At 31.3% G+C, this 18,856-nt stretch overlaps 5 protein-coding genes across 9 annotated transcripts; 3 read left to right on the forward strand and 2 right to left on the reverse strand.

The window, feature by feature from the left end:
- Positions 1 to 647: 647 nt before the first annotated feature.
- LOC145740211 (acyl-CoA Delta-9 desaturase-like) lies at positions 648 to 18,604 on the reverse strand. Of its 5 annotated transcripts, none has more exons than XM_081995604.1 (7): positions 18,440 to 18,604; positions 13,440 to 13,785; positions 12,109 to 12,239; positions 1,553 to 1,758; positions 1,318 to 1,503; positions 1,158 to 1,264; positions 648 to 1,103 (listed from the first exon to the last, which is right to left on the reverse strand). In XM_081995604.1, the coding sequence occupies exons 1-7, from the start codon at positions 18,464 to 18,466 to the stop codon at positions 895 to 897; spliced, it is 1,212 nt and encodes a 403-aa protein (XP_081851730.1). In that variant the 5' UTR covers positions 18,467 to 18,604; the 3' UTR covers positions 648 to 894. The 5 variants fall into 5 exon arrangements, with proteins under 5 accessions (XP_081851730.1, XP_081851729.1, XP_081851728.1 ...); XM_081995603.1 differs by having other exon boundaries at positions 13,440 to 13,791; XM_081995602.1 differs by lacking the exon at positions 18,440 to 18,604 and adding an exon at positions 13,844 to 14,002.
- On the reverse strand, positions 3,349 to 4,306 carry LOC145740229 (uncharacterized). Its single transcript, XM_081995630.1, has 3 exons — positions 4,146 to 4,306; positions 3,877 to 4,087; positions 3,349 to 3,819 (listed from the first exon to the last, which is right to left on the reverse strand). The coding sequence occupies exons 2-3, from the start codon at positions 3,953 to 3,955 to the stop codon at positions 3,458 to 3,460; spliced, it is 441 nt and encodes a 146-aa protein (XP_081851756.1). The 5' UTR covers positions 3,956 to 4,087; positions 4,146 to 4,306; the 3' UTR covers positions 3,349 to 3,457.
- LOC145740221 (uncharacterized) lies at positions 4,918 to 6,100 on the forward strand. The gene is made up of 3 exons (XM_081995621.1): positions 4,918 to 5,228; positions 5,295 to 5,502; positions 5,561 to 6,100. Exons 1-3 carry the CDS (start codon positions 5,172 to 5,174, stop codon positions 5,935 to 5,937), a joined length of 642 nt encoding a protein of 213 aa, XP_081851747.1. The 5' UTR covers positions 4,918 to 5,171; the 3' UTR covers positions 5,938 to 6,100.
- LOC145740220 (uncharacterized) lies at positions 7,721 to 8,614 on the forward strand. Its single transcript, XM_081995620.1, has 3 exons — positions 7,721 to 7,880; positions 7,936 to 8,158; positions 8,211 to 8,614. The coding sequence occupies exons 1-3, from the start codon at positions 7,824 to 7,826 to the stop codon at positions 8,585 to 8,587; spliced, it is 657 nt and encodes a 218-aa protein (XP_081851746.1). The 5' UTR covers positions 7,721 to 7,823; the 3' UTR covers positions 8,588 to 8,614.
- Positions 8,620 to 10,758, forward strand: LOC145740219 (uncharacterized). Its single transcript, XM_081995619.1, has 3 exons — positions 8,620 to 9,027; positions 9,846 to 10,068; positions 10,300 to 10,758. The coding sequence occupies exons 1-3, from the start codon at positions 8,929 to 8,931 to the stop codon at positions 10,689 to 10,691; spliced, it is 714 nt and encodes a 237-aa protein (XP_081851745.1). The 5' UTR covers positions 8,620 to 8,928; the 3' UTR covers positions 10,692 to 10,758.
- Positions 18,605 to 18,856: the final 252 nt, after the last annotated feature.

Below are 18,856 nucleotides of genomic sequence, written 5' to 3' on the forward strand. Positions count from 1 at the left end.
TCTAACAACTTTCTGTTAGAAAAGTAAGTAAAAGTTTTGCACATGATCTGTCACATTCATCCATAAACTTAGCTTAAGTTGTACTACATTATTTTTGTAACATGTAGAATCAAAACTTGCTTCAAAAGCTGTTGATAGTTCAGCAATCTGTCAGCCCAATAGAAGGTTATTTTGACAGAATTTGAGAGAAAAATCATATTCATAAACACAACTAACGCAGATAATGACGTTTTGTAATTTAAGTTGAAGTGAAAATAGCATTAATTTTTATTTGACATTTGTTTGTCAGACATTTGATAGAGCAGAATGCAAATTATTTTCTCAATAAACTTGGCAATAGAAAAATAATAGACTTTAATAAAATTTTATGAGTAAAGCTAAAACTTTTAGTTTGCACATTTCCATAAGAAGAAAAATGAGCAATTTTTAACATAAAAAAGGAAATTTTTGACTTGATTAGATTATTTAAATTAGATAATTCGGAAAATATTATATCACGGCCTAAAATCAAGAAAACGTTTTAGGTTGTATGTTAAGCAAGATTTATTCTGATAATAATCTGAAGTAAACATTGTCCAGATCCAAAAAACTACAATCCTGTAGAGTTACAATAAAACACAGCTTTAGGAATAAAAAAAGTCCAAATATTACTAATAAATTAATACTATAATGATTATACTGGTAACAAAATTCACATAAAATTAACAAAATAACTAACCAACCACCGGTTGGCAGTAAACATCAGTTTACTAAAAATACAAAAATTATCAAATAAACATTAACTGCATTGAGAATCGATCACTACAACACTGTATCTTAATTGGTTTAACGAGGAATGCCAATAAAAACTACCAAAAAACTGACTTAAGCAAGTGTGTTGTTTAAACTTATAGTTTAACTACTTTTCTCCGTCTTCATCTTCTCCAACTCCTGTAAATCTTCAGGTTCAATATCCGCATCTCCGTATCCCCAAATATGGCTTCCGTCTCCGCTACGTTTGGCTCTTCTAGCTATCATTTCTCTTGATACGCTTTTCAAATCGTAAGCCCATCCCAGTTTAGCGAAAAAGTTTATGAAACTAGTTGATGGATTCCAGCTGTTTCCTGTAATAGTTTATTTTTTAAGAATAAAGTTGTTTTTTTTTGGTAAATTTGTACCCAATTCTCCCGTTTTATAGTCCCAAGGGAAAACGTGGTGAAAGTTGTGCCAACCTTCTCCCAAAGCTGCAATGGAAACTGCCAGGTTTTCCACCGGACTAATGTACCTAAAAAGATTTTTCTTAAGTTAAAAAGTTGAAGAATATTTTGGGCTACTGACTTGTCGTAAGGTTTTTGGCCCCACATATGCGCCACACTGTTAACAAAGAAAGCTATATTCAAAGTGATGCAGAATCTGGAGTTGAAGTTAATCCAGAACGAGTTCCAGATGGTTTCGTTCCAAAAATAAACAGGAATGGATACTGGCAATAGCACGGCAATTAGAAGAAACCAAATTGGGTAGAGTCTGTAAAAACACTAATTAATAAAACAAAGTTTTGTAGGGTAATAAGTACTTTTTCTGCCACATGACAATGGGGTCGCTCTCCAAATCAGACATGTCCACCATTTTGCGTTTTTGCACCACTAAAGGGTGGGGGGTGAGGATCAGCCAACCCACGTGAGAGAAAAAGAAGCCACGTTTTGCATTGTGTGGATCAGCATCAGTTTCACTGTATTTGTGATGAACTCGATGGTCTAATGCCCAAATGTAGACGTGTCTCTGTAATTACAAATAAAAAATACTTAAAAAGTGCCAAACAATAAATTTATTATTTATTTTAGCCTCACATTTTTCCTGATAGTAATGTTTTTAATTAAATTGCAATTGTTGCTGACCTACTTAAACAGGAAATTAAAACGACAGTCTAGAAAATTATTTCAGACATAATCCATTACGAGCATCGGCAATTAGGTGAGCACTCAACTAAAAAGCGTCATTTTTCCGCTCCCCCTCACTTGCGGTGACCGGTATGTTTACATGTCTGGAAATCGATCCTAATCGCATTTTCCACGAAGTTTAACGTCCGAGCCAGCATTTTTCTATCCGACTATGCCAAACATGATTCCGGCCTTGCTCTATTGAATCCCTAATGGCGGTAAATATTTATTATTTACACACGCCCCCTTACGGAATTACAAACAAACGCCACGTTGTTGACAATGCACGTATCGCAACGTTATTAATTATTTGAAAATTACAGACCTGAATTTTTGTTGAGGTGTTGTTTGTTTGATTCAGAGAAATGTAAGGAGATTTAAAATTACAGGTTGCCACAGACTGTAATTATTATAGTAATATTGCAAACCAGGTTTTCATAATTTGCCTGAGTATGATGGTCACTTTTTAACTCAATTGTTTGAAATTATGAGTTTAATGTTATTTCTGACCTGTTTGGGCTCGATAAGTTCAAATAACATCCCAACTGTCATTTTTAGCCATTTTAATTGAATTTAAAGGTTGTCTAACTACACCAATTTTAAACTGTTTAAACTTATTGACTGTCAAAATAGTCAATAAATTCAACTACAGTATATCAGGTAGTTTAACACGGACTTTGTTGATTTTTTAGTTCAAAATGTTAATTTACCTACTTAAATGTAAATTTTATACTACTTTATTAATGTCTAAGGGATATAAGAACTCCCTGCCTCTCACTCGCTCTTTCTGTCACATTCCTAGTCTTTTTCACGTTATTTGTTATTATCCATTCTTTCTATCTATTGTCGCAAAATCTCTCTTTCTCTTTCTTTGCCTTTCGCAGATTTTGTCCTCTTCAATTTTTCTCTCCTATTTTTGTTATCTTTTCAAACCCGCATTATCGTTACTATTCCTCTCCCTTACCATCTTCTTTTCATTTCTCAATTTTGCTGCCTTTTTCATTTCACTCGGTTTCTTTCTGGCATCTTGGCAGCAAGAAAGTAATAAAAAAGGAAGTCAGACAGAGAGAATATCAAAAAAAAATCGTGATGTTGCCATATTTTCCGGTTAAAGTCGAAATATTATTAAATAATACCAAACTAACTGTCCTTTTCTTAAATTTGTCAATAACTTTAACCTGGACAGCCATCACGTGACTATGACAGTCCAACTGAGGAGTGTCATTTATTGCCTTTTTTTAACAATTCGAACTTTATTTTCTCTGGAATCTGCTTTTGGTAAGTTACCGTTCCCACTTTCTCCCATAAACACTTAAAAAACGTAAAAATAATAAATAAACGTAAATAACACTTATGTGGTAAACAAGAGTTTATTATTTAAAGAGAGCCGTATTTATAAGGAACACCCGAAATAGTCATAATAAACAAAAGCTTCAAAATAACACAAATTTATTGTTATTGAAATAAATAACACACTAAAGCAATTATTTTAGCTAGTACTTATTAATACAAAATTACAATTTGAATGTGCTCTTTTATAATTACACACATTCATTGATTTTTGCTTTTGCAATTTGTAACTCTGTAGCATAAACCTCTTTATACAACTTCACATTCACTACTTCTGCAATATTTTGATTAATTGTATAGTAGTTAACTGTAACCTCATTATTTAGATGTGTCAGAGTTTCAGCCAACTCGGTAGAGCAAGCTGTTTCATTGCATTTTTTTATATCCGAATCAATTTCCATTAATTTTTCAGACGCATTATCATACACCTCGTATATTTGTGTAATATAACTTTTTATAGTTGTCAACAGGTCATCTAGATTATTCATCAGTTGGTCTTCAAACTCAAATAACTCTCTAATGACTGAGTCTATGCACTTCAATACGTCAGTACCTAAAATTAGAGGAAATACGTGACAAATTCAAGAAAAAGTTGATTTAAAATAATTACCAATTGTAGCCATATTGGACAAATCATTTGTTAATTCGACATAAATAGAATGGTGTCCATTATCGATAATTGTTGTCATATTAGCATTAAGTGCTTCTAACTGATATAAAACAGATGCATTTCTTAATCGATATTGCAGTTGCGATATTTTCTAATTCTTTGCCAGATCAGTCCACTGTTGCCGAAGTTCTGCTGGAGTCACAGCTAACCCCTGCATGATCCAAAGTTTTCAATTTTTTTTGTAAAACTATTTAATATATTACACTTACCGCAACGAAGGCAACACTAAAAATTAAAATTATAGGTTTGATAGTCATCATGTTATCAACTATTGATCAATACAATACCACTTTATGCGCTTTGAGTTTATTAAATACAAAAGATAACACCTCTCAGAAGATTATTTCTACCTTGAGCTGATTTCCTTGTATAGGTGTTTGTTATTGCAGTTTAAGATTTTTAAGTGTGGAAGTTTCCGACATTAAAGTGACAAAAGCTGTTTCGTTTCGCATAAAAAAACGTTTTTTTTGTGTACAAAATCGATTATCCAAGAAGGATCTATCCTAGCTATAGAAAAGATTAACTGGAAAAATGTCTCGAAAAATAGCGAAATATCGCAAAAAAATCACACATTGACTGGTTTTGTTTTCCAATCTGGAATATTAGAAATATCTCGAAAAGAACAGATTTTATTTTTCTCAAACTTTGCGTATTGTTATATAAAAGTTAATTCTAACAAATGATTAACTAATTACAGATAAATCATTTTTTAAGCAGTAAAAAACATTTGAATCAAAGTTATCGAAATTATTTCTACTTGAATTGCCCAACTATTATCTATACCATAAGTGTTTTGTATTAAGAAGGATGGAATAGCAAATAGAGATAATAATCAAAAAACCTTGTTCTTATATATTTTTGAAACTTGTTTAATCACCAGCCATTTGTTGACAATCATTAATTGCATTACAAAAGCACTTGAAATTATATTAGTTGCTACAGTATCTGACTGAAAACAGACAGTGACAATACCAGCAGTAGTATTACACTGAAACCACAGAGGTTGTGCTTATGGTTATCCAAGAATTTTGAGTAAACTCACGTGTATGACAAATGAAGTACCTCAAAACAAGTAAAAAAGTTGGTCTAAGTGATAACAAATATTAGTGTCGAGAATATTGCCACTTATTGAATAAAGAACTTAAGTACTCACAAAAACCCATGCAATTGAAGGTGGTATATAAGCATTTTGCCAATCACAAAATGAGACACTTTTTCAAACAATTTGTGAAATAATGTCGTGGAAACACGTGATTTTGATTCCATGTATTTTAGGCGTGGCTTTCGTGGCGGTACGTATAAGTTTGGTTTTTGTAGAAAATAGTTGGCATTTAACACTATTTATTCTGAAATTACAGACTTCAACTGTAACACCAGAAGAAGTTCAAGAAAAATTGGCAACCGAGGCTGATCTTTTAAAAATAGCTAGATTGGAATATACTGTATGGATTCCAATTTATTGGCTTACTATTTTACAAGAGGCGGAATTAGTGAAAAGTAATCTTTCCAATGAATTTGTAAGCTACTCCAATAGTTTTGACGACTTTATCAATATTACATCTCTTGGTACCACCGGAGCTTGTTGTTATTAATTTGGTAAATTTTTAATTCCACTATTTTCTAGATGAGGAAGCGTATGAATGTGTGAATTCTGTTATGAGTGAGTTCAATGAATACAATGAAGCCATTTTGAACAATATAGACACTTTTTTACAAGAAATTAAAATTTCTTTAAATGATTATTTTCAAACGTTTGACACTGGAGCTAATGACTTAGAAGCATTATCTGAGAGTATTAACGCCTGCAATGATTCAGAGTGTGCTGAAGAACTGTACGAGGCTATCAATTTATGGGAAAGTAACTTAGATAGTACTTTGGAAGCAATGAGGACAAATCAAGATGAACTAGAAAATAAGATAACTGACTATAGCTTGGATAATGCATACAGCGAGGAAATAGATCAGTTGAAGCAAAAGGCTGCTGACTGCTTAAGCTTGTAAACTTCCTACTACTACTATGGACTACACTTAATATACACAAAATGTTTCCGAACGGTGTATTGCGTATTTTTTTGAAAATAAAGTTACTTGAATACAACACAAAAAAAAATAAAAAGTGGTATTATTAGGTGCTTAATATAAAATAATAAAGAAATAAACAAAATGTCGGTAGCGTCATTTGTTTTCCTTCCTCAACCAAATTGGTTTAAGAATATTTATGATTTTTTATAAATACCAATTGTTATGCAAAAGGTCAGCCCTCTTTATGTAATAGTACCTAGAACAGTCTTGCAAAATTGATGTTGTTTTTCTTTTTTTCGACGTATACAGATTAAGTTAAGTTATTAATAGGTGTTTGAAGACTTTTATGACTGATTTCAAAAGTATTGAAACATAAACCTATATGTTCGGTGGGTCTACAATCTAAAAACATGTTTTAATGTCTTTAAATTGTATCACCTTGTATCTGAGCATTGTCACAAATTATTTTCAATGTATCAATACTTATTTTTTCTAATTTTGGCATATAAAGTGACACTTTTCAAAACTGATTAGAGTGACAAAACGTTTTACTTTTCGTAACTAGTTACGAAAAGTATCGCTTTATGTAACTAGTTATGAAAAGTTCATTTCATCACTCCCTGTTTTTATGCATTTCCGTAGAAACATATGGGCGACATCCATCATAACATGTCGCTGTCACAGTTTATACAAGGTGCTATGCAAGTGAATATTTGTGTTAAATCACTTTAAAAGATGGTTTGCACAGCTTTTTGGTCAAAATTAGAAAAAATTATGTATGCAACACGTTTCGAAAATGTCTTATTGTGTAACTCATTCAAATTGTAGTAGAAAATCGATCTTTTCGTAACTAGTTACATAAATAGCTATTTATTAAGATGTCCCTGGGTGACAGGCAGCAAATGTTATACTTTATAATATTTTTAATTTGTCATCTTCCTTACTATTCACAATTTTCAAAACTGTATATTTCTAATCAGACGACATAGACAGGCCTAAATATTGGTTAAGTATCATCCTTAATTATTGTTGTACAAGGTGATGAAATACCAATTAGTCATCAGGAAATTTAATTTAATGAGTGCAAATAAAAATTTTCTTTACAAAAATGGTTTGTGTTGAAATACTTTAGTAGTTTTCATTACAAATCACTGTTGTCAGAACTTTTTGTATCTATGCAATTACGATTAGTAATATCATCTTTTTCATAGAAGAAGTTTTTTTTTGTTACAAGTAAAGCAATTGTTATCTATATTCACTGGTCGTAATTCTAGTAAAAATCTTATAAAGTTTTTGCTTCCCATAAATGTAATTTTTCGAAAGCAATTAAAATAATAGTTTATCTGACTGTCAAATTTGAGAAATAACACTAATGATATCAATGTGAATCACGAAATACTACTCACAATGTGGAATAAGTGATTAAATTGTTAAATAATCACGTTTAAACTTTAAATCATGGTACGTAGTAAAAGCTATTTGTTTTAAAATTCTGTCCCTCATGGCTTTGATACTTTTAATTTGTCCTGGTTTTTTCTGGTAATAAAAAATTAAGAAAGGTAAGTGTATTTGGACCTCATAATGTAATATCATTGGTAGATAGTATGGTGTGAAGAGCTTTTAGAAATTTCATTAATCATCAAATAAACGCATATTTATTTGCAAGGTAAATACTTCAAAACAAATTACTATTAAAAACTTTGTCTATGTGATAACAATCTATTGGTTTCGATAGTATTGACATTTATTGAATTAATGGATGATTAAATTAAGTACTCAAAAATACCCATGCAATCAAACGTAGTATATAAGCGTTTTCTCGACCACAAAACACTGCACTTTCCTCAAAACAAAAACTTGAAACAATGTCGTGGAAACACGTAATTTTGACTCCATGTTTTTTAAGCTTCGCTTTAATGGCGGTATGTATAATTCTTTTTATGTCAATTGTAGTAGTCACTTATTTTGCAATGGCAGGCTTTAACTGTAACACCAGAAGATGTTCAACAAAAAGTGGCAGCAATGGCTCAAGAAGTAGGATTAGCTCGATGGGAATTTATTTTCACAAAGTCTCAGGGTTGGTTTGATGCTTTACAACAAGCAGAATCAACAAAAGCTAACCTTACCAGTCAACTAACGGATTACTCTACCACGCTTTTAAACATTCTAAATGATTATTTAAATAATGTTACATCTGTTGGTAAGTTCTAGAACAGTAGCTTGGGAAAACTTTTAATTCTATGTTTTTCCAGATGATGCCACGTTTCAGTGTATTCAATCTGTAATGAATGATTTCAGCAATTACACTGATGCTATTTTGGATAATATAGACGATGTAGTTTTAGAAGTAAAAGTTATCTTAACTAGTATTGCTACGATTTACGATCAGGCAGTTAGTGAAGTAAATGAACTGTCTGAAACTATCAACTCCTGTAAAGACACAGATTGTGCTGAAGAACTGGACAAAGCTTTGTCTCAATTTGATAGTAACGTCACTTATAGCCTTACATCAGAAGAAATAAAGCTACAACAAATATGGTATGAAATCAGTAATACCAACATAAGTGATGCATACACCGCAAATCTGGACCAGTTGATGGATAGAGCAGCTGAATGTGTAAATTTGTAATAAATAACCTTACTTTACAACATCTAATATTTGTATTATTATAATTCATAATATAGTTTTACTGACTTAATGTGACAAAAAACCTATTAGAAAAAACTAGCACTTTTATTTTTTCAAAATTAATGTCTAAAACTGGGTATTTTTCGTACAATATTGAGTACTCGTATGTCTTACTAATTATTTAAAATAGACATTAACAAATACCTGGAGTACTCGATTGATTACAAATTTTAACTTTCTTGATATCACAATAATAAACACGTCACTGAACTGAGATTTTAATCACTATTTTATTTTTTGCATTGTCGCTTTATCTAACACTTGAAAAAATAAATATTCACATGTTTCTGAAATTTTGTCTCTTTATTACAACGGTGACGATTAAGATGTTGAGATCGTGTTTGTTAATTTTGAGTTGTGCCTCTTTGGCCTACTGTGGGGTAAGTAAATTGCATTTCTCGATTTTTCAGTTGAAATATTACTGTAAAATCCTCTAGATAATATAATTACAAAAAAAGTCCACTTATCTCAGAACAGGAATATACTGATATTTTGTTCCTGGCAAAAATGTGTCGTTTTAATCAAAAATTCACCAAGTCACTAAAATATTGTCTTGAAACAATGTTTTTTTCTTGTCTTGAAACGCCGTTGTTTTATAGATTTCATATCGGTTTATTGCTATATCTGTCATGTCATACATGTGATTGGTCAAGAAAAAGCAGCCAGCTGAAAACTGCTTTTTGGAATAGTTTTATACTTTTTTAAAGCACAATTGAAACTAAAAATTTTAGTAAAAGCAGAATTGACTTTGCTTTGGTTGATTTGCTTAATTCTTTGTCAACACAGTAAAAATACAGCAACCTACCAATCGAAGAAACAGAAAGCACTTAGCTGATTCAGTACATCATTTAGCTTCTTTTTGAATCAAGAAAAGAATTTAGCCGGTTGGTGAAAGCCTAATTCAGATGATTTTTCAGTTTGTTAGCAGTAGTAAAAGAGTTCTCAACATCAAAAAAAGTCTAACCTTTTTTTACAGCAAAATTTGGTTTCTTAGTCGGTATGTCTTTAAGTAAGTTCACAGTAATTGGATCCATTTTCAGCAATTTAAATCATAAGAAATAGGTTTTGATTTTGGTTTTCAGAATCTCTGATAAGACCGGAATTTCATGCATTGGACGTTCATAATTTATTGCATCATCAGGGCTTTTCTTAGTCCCTGCAAAAATTTACAAGTTTTGCTAATATTCTTTATTTTTAGCCATTGAAAATAACCTCAGATGAGCTGCAATCTACCTGGTACAATCTTACGTTACAAATGAGATCGTTCCAAGCAGTATACCTTACCAACTATGCCGACACAGTACTGAGTCTCTCCTATACATTCGGTCAAGTTAAAGTAGATCTGTCTGCTGCCATGTTAAAGCAAAATATGGTGTACGAAAGTGCTATTACAAGTCTCATACCTGATGCCTTAACGAACGGTATTTTAACACATAAAATCTAGCTATAGGAAAAATCAAAGTAAATTATGATGATGTTAACAAAGGCCTGATAATAACTAGCCACAAAACATCATTGTAGTAGTTCTGTGATACTTATTGTTCCACTATTTTTGAAAAGTTGAATTGACATCATATCACTCTAATTCACTTTGATTTTTCCTTTATATGTACTCTTCTGTAAACTTGGTTTTAGTCGAATCTTTTTTTCAGATCAGGACTTATCATCATGTCTCGAATCATCCAATCAACAACTTATCGAGTACGACAGAGAAATCTTAGGACAAGTGGACACTTTATACAATAAAGGCATTCAGTTGCTCAGCGAGTTCAAATCTGAACTAAATTCCACTGATAGTGACATTATAGCGCTGGGAGATCAAGTAAAGTCTTGTGATGAACTCATATGCGCTTTCTTGCTGAAAACTGAAATAGAGAACCTGAACTTAACGTTTGTGGACAGTTACTCGAGTTTTATTAAACAATCTCAACAGTTTCAAGTTGAAATTTCAGCGGTTAGTTTAGACGAAACTGTCTATCAAAGCAAGTTACAGGATTTGATTGATGGTATTAAAGAGTGTCTTTCTAGTACTAGTTTATTTTAAGTAGAACTTGCTTGGTTATTGTTAATAAATTGTCACCAGACACAAGAAATTAAAATATTTGTCTTTACTGCTTCTGTCAGCTTATTTATTTATTAATACTACATACTGTATGAATAAATTCAACAGATTGTAAACCAGCACTTAAATAGTTTTATAAGTAAAAGCTATGTTTTCTTGGTCATTTGTCAAAAAATCTCAGTTTATTTTTTTTTGTTTTTTGTTTAAAAAACATAATAAAATGTTACCAAAATACAAATTTCTGTAGTCTGCATACAATGTTCATTATCAAATATTTAAGAAAGGTTGATCCATTATCGCCTAATTGTACATATTGAAAATAATTTATGAGACGATCACCAGTCTGGAAATCAGACTGGACATAATCGGTAAAACAAATCAATTATCACAAATTAACTAGTCAAAGTTAAATCCAAACTTTTGGTGAAAAGTACTTATTAACGTAAGGAAAGTAAATATTAAATTAGAGAATTTGAACATAGATTTTTGCTTAATTTGGGTTTGCTTACCAGTGGTGTGTTAAAAATAATTGTTTTATCAGTCTATACAGTTAAGGTTAATATCACTACAACGATTAGCTGAATTTAAACATTTACAAATAAACTATGTCGCAACCAAATTAGCATAATTATACGTATTTCACTCGTTTACATTCAACCTCAATATTCGTGAAAGTTTCAAGTCAAAAAATCAAAGGTCACCAATAAAATGTTATGAATTTTGTTTATTTAATAGTTTGTACTGATTAGGTGATTAGTAAATGAGAATTTTATACGCTTATCGCAAACTTTTTTTTATTTTTACTTCACAAACGTTACAATTTTCTCACTTTCAATTCTGAATTAATTAGAGAACTTTATACAAATTATACATTTACTAGAATGCTTTTATTTTTCTTAAACAAACACCAATAAAGTAGAATTTGCTAAAAATATTGAATCACAATGTATTATTATTATAATGTTTAGCTTTAATTAGGAACATAAAATATTGTGGTTTTGTTAATACAAACATTTAAATTCATGTACCAAAAGCATCTAAATTGAATAATATGCGTTTTTTTTTAAAGTCACGTAGCACAGTTCTAATATTCCATTAATGGAAATGCATCATTATTCCAGCAACTAGTTATTTACATAAAAACTAAAAGAAAACAAAATGTATTCCAAGAACTAACGCCATCACAATATTTGTCGAATTCAAGGGTGTAATTTGATCTTATCACCCCCAAAAGGGTTTTTAAATATATTTTAGCCCGGTTGCGTGTTTTACCGAGTCATAAAAAAGACTATATAGAATTTGCATAGATTAATACGTTATCTTTACGACCATTTTGGATTTATTATTCTGATATTTTTACCTATAATTTATGTGTTTTTTTTTTTTTGATTGAGCTTACCTGTCCTGAAATTGTAAAGAGGAATACCAGCAGTAGTCTGAGAGGCCATTTGGCTTTGTATGCTCTGTGCGACCATAATCTATGTGCTCCTGCTGTAATTCCAAATCCTGAAGCCACTACGGTGAGGAATGCTGCAAAAAGGTTTGTATATTCAAAACTGTTCAAAAGTTGTTTACTCTAATATACCAGATATGTACCATTTCTTAAACTTAAATAAATAATAAATTCGTTAAACTTTCATAAATGGTAAAAAAACTTCTTCTACGAAAAAATTTTTAAAACTTAATTATTACAAAATTATACATTTTTAGTCTCAGGATTTTGCAATGTTACAGTTGACCAAGCAGTTGACAATTAAATGTGAATTTACTTTAAAGCTGTAATAAATAATAATTTAATAAAAAATGGTGATAAACATAAACACCAAGCTAAATTGGGTTATTTTTAAACGGAAAATCGTAATTGGAAGTCATAAAGTGTTGAAATTCCTGTGACTCGAGTGGAAATGGAATATTATATTGGTATGACGTCATAGAATGGAATATGCCGAGTGGAAATGGGGTCGCTCGACGGGGTTTTTACGCTTAATAAACATGATATGAGGCGATAGAGTCGTATAGTACTGAAAAAATTGGTATTTTTACGTTTATCGGCCTAATCAGTTGCACTAAGTAAAGTCTGGTCTCGAAAACAGATAATTTTAATGTCTTATCAAATGATTCCAGAAAACCCCACTAATACCCATATGAGTAACACACTAACATAATGTTTAACTTTGCTAAATGTCACTTACAGCTTACTAGATTAGTAAATTTTGTCAAAACTTTATCTCAGCGTGTGTTAAATCACTAAAATCATTTTAAAAAGAAAAATCGGTATAAAATCGAGTTAAAATTTAAAGTTGATGAATTATTTCATATTTTAGGTTACAGAAGAAATGTACTTGCAATAATGAAAAAATATTGTATCGCTGAAAAAGGCTATTAAAATGCATAATATACTTTCACATTAATTTAATTAATACCTTGACAAATCAAAATTACCTATGCACGCATACAAGTGCGGTAATGTATACTTACTGCACTGTTGTAGATAAACGTATACTTTTAATGCTCTGTGGGAAAGAATCTCATCTTGCAGGGTATGAAAGAAGTTGGTATAGAGTATAGAAATTTATTTTTTGCATCTCACTTTGACCTTTAAATCCCTATTTCTAACTGTATTAGGTGACATAGTACTCTTCTTCTCGCACTGAATGTGACTTTAATCCAATTCGTTTCAAAACGTTTCAAATATATTCTTGATTATTGTATCAAAATAGACTTACTCACCAAATAGAGTGGTGGGCAATTTGGCAGACCATAGACACAAAAATAACCCATAGAGACATCCTAAGTGAATAAACAATTGCGCGGCAAGATCCGGCCACCTGATTGCTGGTTGAAACTCTTCGATTTCCTTCTTTAAAACGCAATTTTCCCGAGTTTCCTCGTTCAATTTCCGAATAGTTCTGCTAATATCATTGTCTTTTTCACTGAACACATCACTAAGTCCGCCAAATTTACCGCCGCACACTTCACCCTCGTCACTCGCACTCTTCCTCCTCGGACTATCCGGAATTCTGCAGGTGAGTTGGCTTGGGGCGTCCGGGGACATTTCGCTCGTATTGGTCATACTCTGTAACTAAAAACGTAATAAACGATACACCCAGAGAAACGCTATCTGCTAAGATTACATCATAATCTTCGTTTTCTTGAAAACGTACTGTAAACAACGGCATTAATCTACCTACTACGACCTGGTAGATAGTAGTGAAATGCTTCGGGGGAAAACTTGTGGAAGGAGGTCGAGGCCGCTGTGCTTAGGAAGTAAACATAGCCGGACTATGCAAAAGTTATAATCGGCCACGATTGGGTAATCTCGAATTAAAATGATTTTTTACGGTGTGCTGACCGCTAAACGGTGACACAATTCTGACGAATGGTTTGTTTAGGCTGCTGATGTAACCGATTAGTGAATCAATGTCACCAGAACGATGAGTTACCAGCTGGGATAGTGTGTTTGGTTTGGTTTTTCTACGAACTAATCATTGACTTATATGGATTTATTTAGTACCACTAACTAAGTAGATAAGAGCGTAAAAATGTAACAAACCCAATTAAGAATATACCTATATTTATAGCATCTACTACTATATTTTATAAACAGCTGGTGCAAGCACGGATCAATGAATGACAATTAAAACTAAGGTCAAATATATTGAAATTTAAATAAGCTTATAACAACCAGTGAATCAGAAGGTTCATACTTTTAATAAAACTATCTGCAACTGTGCAGATCCTGTTGAGTTGATGGGAACTACGTACATACAGTATGTCCAAATTCGTTTTTCAGCTTTTCTTTTAATTTTTTGTAGCATATCATCCTAACCTAACCTAACCTAACCTAACCTAACCTAACCTAACCTAACTGAAAATAAAAAAAAACTTACAATACGTAGCTAAATTGCAAAATATAAGGCACACCCAAATAAATTAAGAAATTTGTTTTACACTGCACTACTTGCTCTAAAATTCTCTTAAATTGTTTTATTAAGTATTTAATAAGAAAACTTAAATAGATAAAGGTGTCGTAAATTATTGTGTCCTCAACATGTTTCTAGCAAATACCATATCAAAAAATAAACAAACCGATAACTGGCTGGCATTAAATTAAATAAAAAATTGTATTTATTTCATACTATATCGTAATATGCTCTATTAGCTAGTCGGTTTCAGTCGGGGAAATGATTCATTACGTTACTAGTCCGGCAAAGTAATATAATTTTGTTAGCAACCTATTGGTGTGCAAAATGTATCACAAAAAAACTAAGAATTACAGTATATTACGTAACTAGTGCTGTAAGAAGCAATTTAAGTGTGTAAAATGCCTTAGAGCACGTGTGACGTTCTTTACTTTACCTACGACCAAATGGAAAGTCCTGTTTTTGCCATTCATATAATTCAGAGTAATTTTTCATAAAAAAAGTATGTTTTCAACGTATTAACATCATATTTGTACTGATCATAGGTATTATGCCACTAAAGCAAAAATAATAACGTAATAAAAAAAATTCACCATGTCAGGTTATTTATTAGTGTTCTTAAAATCATTATTTATGGTGACATTACATTTATTAAGAAGAAAAGCGTATCTTGCTTTACTTATATTACTTTAATAAATTATACACCTCAGTTGAATTATGCATTATTAGTATTAAAAACCGTACTTTCAGTAATATTACTTGATGTGTTTGCTATTGCAGATAATATTCTAGACAAAGTGGTAGTTACTTAAAACTAGAATATGTACGAACAATGCATTACTTGATGTTCTCCATCTAATATACTCTGATAAAGCAAGAAATGGAAACAAAATCAGATTTTCGTGTGTGTAATGTTCAAAACTGTGCGCTTTTTTTACAACTGTGCGTAAAGAGGGTCATTACGTATCGGAAAACTACGCGTAATTAGCTATTTACACTGAGGTCGTAGGTAAAAGCTTTTTCTTAATATCTGTTAGTTTTTAAGGTAACAACCCCATATTTGAAATTTTTTGAACTTTCTATCGCATCTCAACAATTTTTTCTGATTAATTTAATTATTTATTAAATCAATTGCTAATCTCAGGTTTTAAATTTTAAATACAACTTACCTAAAAGTTTCGATAGTAATCAGTATCAGTAATACCACTTATTGGTATTAACAAAGTTAAGTACCTATTTAATCAATAATTACTCATATAATAATGTAATCTATTTATGTTTTCTGACAGATTTTTGGTGCAGTGAAAATCAAAACAAATTAGTGCAAATATCTGTTTAAAATATTTCATCTAAAAACAAATCGTGTTTGATCAGTGTACTGGTTCATACCGTCAAAATTATGCAAAACTATAAACAGTAAAGCAACATTAACCCCATTTTATGGCCCACGGTTTTACTTTTCCATATGCTAGACATCACGTTCTAATAAAAATTTAATTGTCTGTTAAGTTACAAAATTAAAATAGACAGAGAAAAAAGAATCTATAGGACCATGGACTTTGCATACCTAATAAAAAACAATACTCGTCAATTAATCCGCAAAGTCTAAAATTAAACGCCAATTATCTCAAGTACTTTTAATCGATTCATTGCTATCTATCAGTTTCTATATAGTCTTGTAGATTATTATTAGAATATCAGGATTATCAAAACAAAATATTGTTTCAGTTAGATAAGTCGAGCAAACATCTAGTGGGGAAATTTACCAGAGAGGATGTATGTAGTTAATATTAGCACGTTGTAAACGTAGCAAACAAACACGAAAAACCTGAATGAACTGAAAATAGAGGTTTGTTTCACTAAGTTTATCACCTGTGCACTTTTTATAATTTTTAGGTCAAGTACGTGCATTGTGGCACGATGTATATTAACCTCGGATTTGTTACACGGGAGATTGTTTGATATTTTGTGCAGCATCATAAAAGCTTATTAAGTTTGTTGTCATCGTGGTAGTAACACTAATAGATTTGAAGTAATGGCGGAAAAATTTCTAGATGGAGAAATTAGGAGTGTCTTAACAGAACAAAATTAGTAGCATTGTCACGAATTAGGCGAGTATAACATTGTAATGACAATAGTACGCACCTGTTTGTTGTATGCTGCAACTTTCAAACGAGAACCATGAATTTGTCATAATGTTTGTTAATTTTTCAACTTATTTCTACTGATTCGAAACTATACTAAATTGAACTGGATTTAAATGATGCCTAAAAATTGACAAAAAACTATGACTTAAGTGGTTTTTTAAAGTTGTGTATTGTTGCGTTTGGATAGTCCATTTACTGTTTTATGATTTGTTGCATGTATAAATATTAAGAATTAAGTCCTGGGGATGACCAGAAACAAAAGGGCGCCTTGTTGTGAACAAGAAACATATGGTTTTGGCTAACTGTAACCTAAACACATCAGTTAAGATTAAATAGAAGCCACAAGCGAAACTATACAGAAATAAAAGAAGTCTAACGTTTCCAAAATGGCGGCGCTTCCGGTTATACCGGAAATAGGTAGAACCTTGCGTATTATTAGAACACCATACTCACATCTATAATAGAATAACAATAATCATTAAAAAAAAATTGTTACTTGGTTGTTAATATTTTTCAAATCAAGTATTTAAACAGTGTTTGGAAAAATGTTTACAAATAATTATACAGCATGTTGAAAAATAACATTTTACAAAAAAAGTCATTGTTTCAATTCAAACACTCCATTTTTATACTTTAAAATATAAAAAACATTACTTAATAGCAGAATGAAAAAATAGGATATTGTACAGGGTGTCCCAGTTTTTCGAAAACTATACATATTATGGCTACGAATTTTTGTTTTTAAAAATGCTGGAAATAATATTCAGCGTTCAGGGGGCGTTTCGATACCACTAATTCGAAAAATGTCCACAAACTATGAAAATTTAAATGGAAAGGTATAGTAAAAATCTACTAAAAGTAATCCCCTTTTCTCTGCGAAGAATTTCCCTATTTAACTTTTTTTTCTATCTCTTCAAATAAAGGGTTGGGAGTAGTCCAAAGTTTGCTTTGAAAGAAATGAAATATCTCGAAAACGGCTAATCGTAGAAACTTCGTTTTTGCGGCATTTGAAAGAGCATTTTCTGTCCTTTAGAGTGTCCCAAAACAATGTTCCATTTGGTTTTCGGTCTTTTTTATGACGGGCGTTTTTACAAAAATTGCACTTTCATCTTAGATATCTCGAAAAAATCAAATGCAATGATATTATATATCTATCGTCAATTGAATTTTTTAATTTTTTTCATACGTTCATACAGTCAAAATCAACATGTAACTAAATATTTAGCAAGAAAAAATCACATATTTTAAAAATGCTGTAAGATGCAATTTTTCTTATTAAAAGCGACACCCTGTATAACTATTACAAGTTTTTAGTAACAGTATTGTTTCAGATGATAAAGTTTTATTTCTAGTTCGTTTATGTCAAGAATGTTGCATTTAAAACTTAATGATCCACATCGGTTTGTTTTAATAGTTTTTTCAGCACAATTACTGATAAATTCCACCAGCAGGTTTTCCGTAACATCCAACTGGTACCGATCAGATGTTACCTAATTTAATGCGTTTCGTATTTATAAATTGAAGCATTTCAAGTGGGTTAAATTTAAAAATGAGTTTTACCGACTTGGATTTATAGCAAACAAAAGTTTCATGGCCGACTAATTCAATCAACTATTTTTACCAAGCGTGTTAGAAAACGAAAGGTCAGCAATTTACTTGCCTGAAATGGAACTCCACCTGAGATCATCAAATGTGGCGGTAAACAAACATTTTTGAATCGCACGGAAAACCAAAATTATTATACGGCCAAAGGCGAAAAGTTCGACGCGTCCCGAAAAGCGACCGTACCGTTCGAATAGCGTCGGAGAAATGTTTTTCCGTCCGTGATTATTTCATTTGCTGGTTTCAAGGCGCCTTCTAGTGCAATTAGCGTTCCGATGTTTGCTGAAAGAATGCTTTTTTTACCGCACGGCGGGCGGTAAAGTTGGTTTGCGTCACGGTGCCGCGCTACCAGAAAAATGTGAAAACTCTAGTTGGCCTCGATTGTACAATGTCACATTTAATATTAATTTAATAATAAAACTAAAAATGTTATATTTAATTTTTTTTTTCTAATTTTGGCATATAAAGTGACACT

The sequence above is a fragment of the Ips typographus genome, linkage group LG1, assembly GCF_016097725.1.
Source record: "Ips typographus isolate SLU linkage group LG1, UJ_Ityp_2.0, whole genome shotgun sequence".
NCBI classification, from domain to species: Eukaryota; Metazoa; Arthropoda; class Insecta; order Coleoptera; family Curculionidae; genus Ips; species Ips typographus.

What these genes read in the sequence shown, in the direction of transcription:
- LOC145740229 (XM_081995630.1), bottom strand. Translation starts at nt 3,955, where the DNA reads ATGACAACAATTATCGATAATGGACACCATTCTATTTATGTCGAATTA. An exon ending in GTCCAATATGGCTACAATTG is followed by an intron (nt 3,820 to 3,876) that starts GTAATTATTTTA and finishes CTCTAATTTTAG; the next exon opens with GTACTGACGTATTGAAGTGC.
- LOC145740221 (XM_081995621.1), top strand. Translation starts at nt 5,172, where the DNA reads ATGTCGTGGAAACACGTGATTTTGATTCCATGTATTTTAGGCGTGGCT. An exon ending in TAGGCGTGGCTTTCGTGGCG is followed by an intron (nt 5,229 to 5,294) that starts GTACGTATAAGT and finishes CTGAAATTACAG; the next exon opens with ACTTCAACTGTAACACCAGA. An exon ending in TATCAATATTACATCTCTTG is followed by an intron (nt 5,503 to 5,560) that starts GTACCACCGGAG and finishes ACTATTTTCTAG; the next exon opens with ATGAGGAAGCGTATGAATGT.
- LOC145740220 (XM_081995620.1), top strand. Translation starts at nt 7,824, where the DNA reads ATGTCGTGGAAACACGTAATTTTGACTCCATGTTTTTTAAGCTTCGCT. An exon ending in TAAGCTTCGCTTTAATGGCG is followed by an intron (nt 7,881 to 7,935) that starts GTATGTATAATT and finishes TTGCAATGGCAG; the next exon opens with GCTTTAACTGTAACACCAGA. An exon ending in AAATAATGTTACATCTGTTG is followed by an intron (nt 8,159 to 8,210) that starts GTAAGTTCTAGA and finishes ATGTTTTTCCAG; the next exon opens with ATGATGCCACGTTTCAGTGT.
- LOC145740219 (XM_081995619.1), top strand. Translation starts at nt 8,929, where the DNA reads ATGTTTCTGAAATTTTGTCTCTTTATTACAACGGTGACGATTAAGATG. An exon ending in CCTCTTTGGCCTACTGTGGG is followed by an intron (nt 9,028 to 9,845) that starts GTAAGTAAATTG and finishes CTTTATTTTTAG; the next exon opens with CCATTGAAAATAACCTCAGA. An exon ending in ACCTGATGCCTTAACGAACG is followed by an intron (nt 10,069 to 10,299) that starts GTATTTTAACAC and finishes TCTTTTTTTCAG; the next exon opens with ATCAGGACTTATCATCATGT.
- LOC145740211 (XM_081995601.1), bottom strand. Translation starts at nt 13,888, where the DNA reads ATGCCGTTGTTTACAGTACGTTTTCAAGAAAACGAAGATTATGAT. An exon ending in ATTGCCCACCACTCTATTTG is followed by an intron (nt 12,240 to 13,439) that starts GTGAGTAAGTCT and finishes ACCTTTTTGCAG; the next exon opens with CATTCCTCACCGTAGTGGCT. An exon ending in GGCCAAAAACCTTACGACAA is followed by an intron (nt 1,265 to 1,317) that starts GTCAGTAGCCCA and finishes AAATCTTTTTAG; the next exon opens with GTACATTAGTCCGGTGGAAA.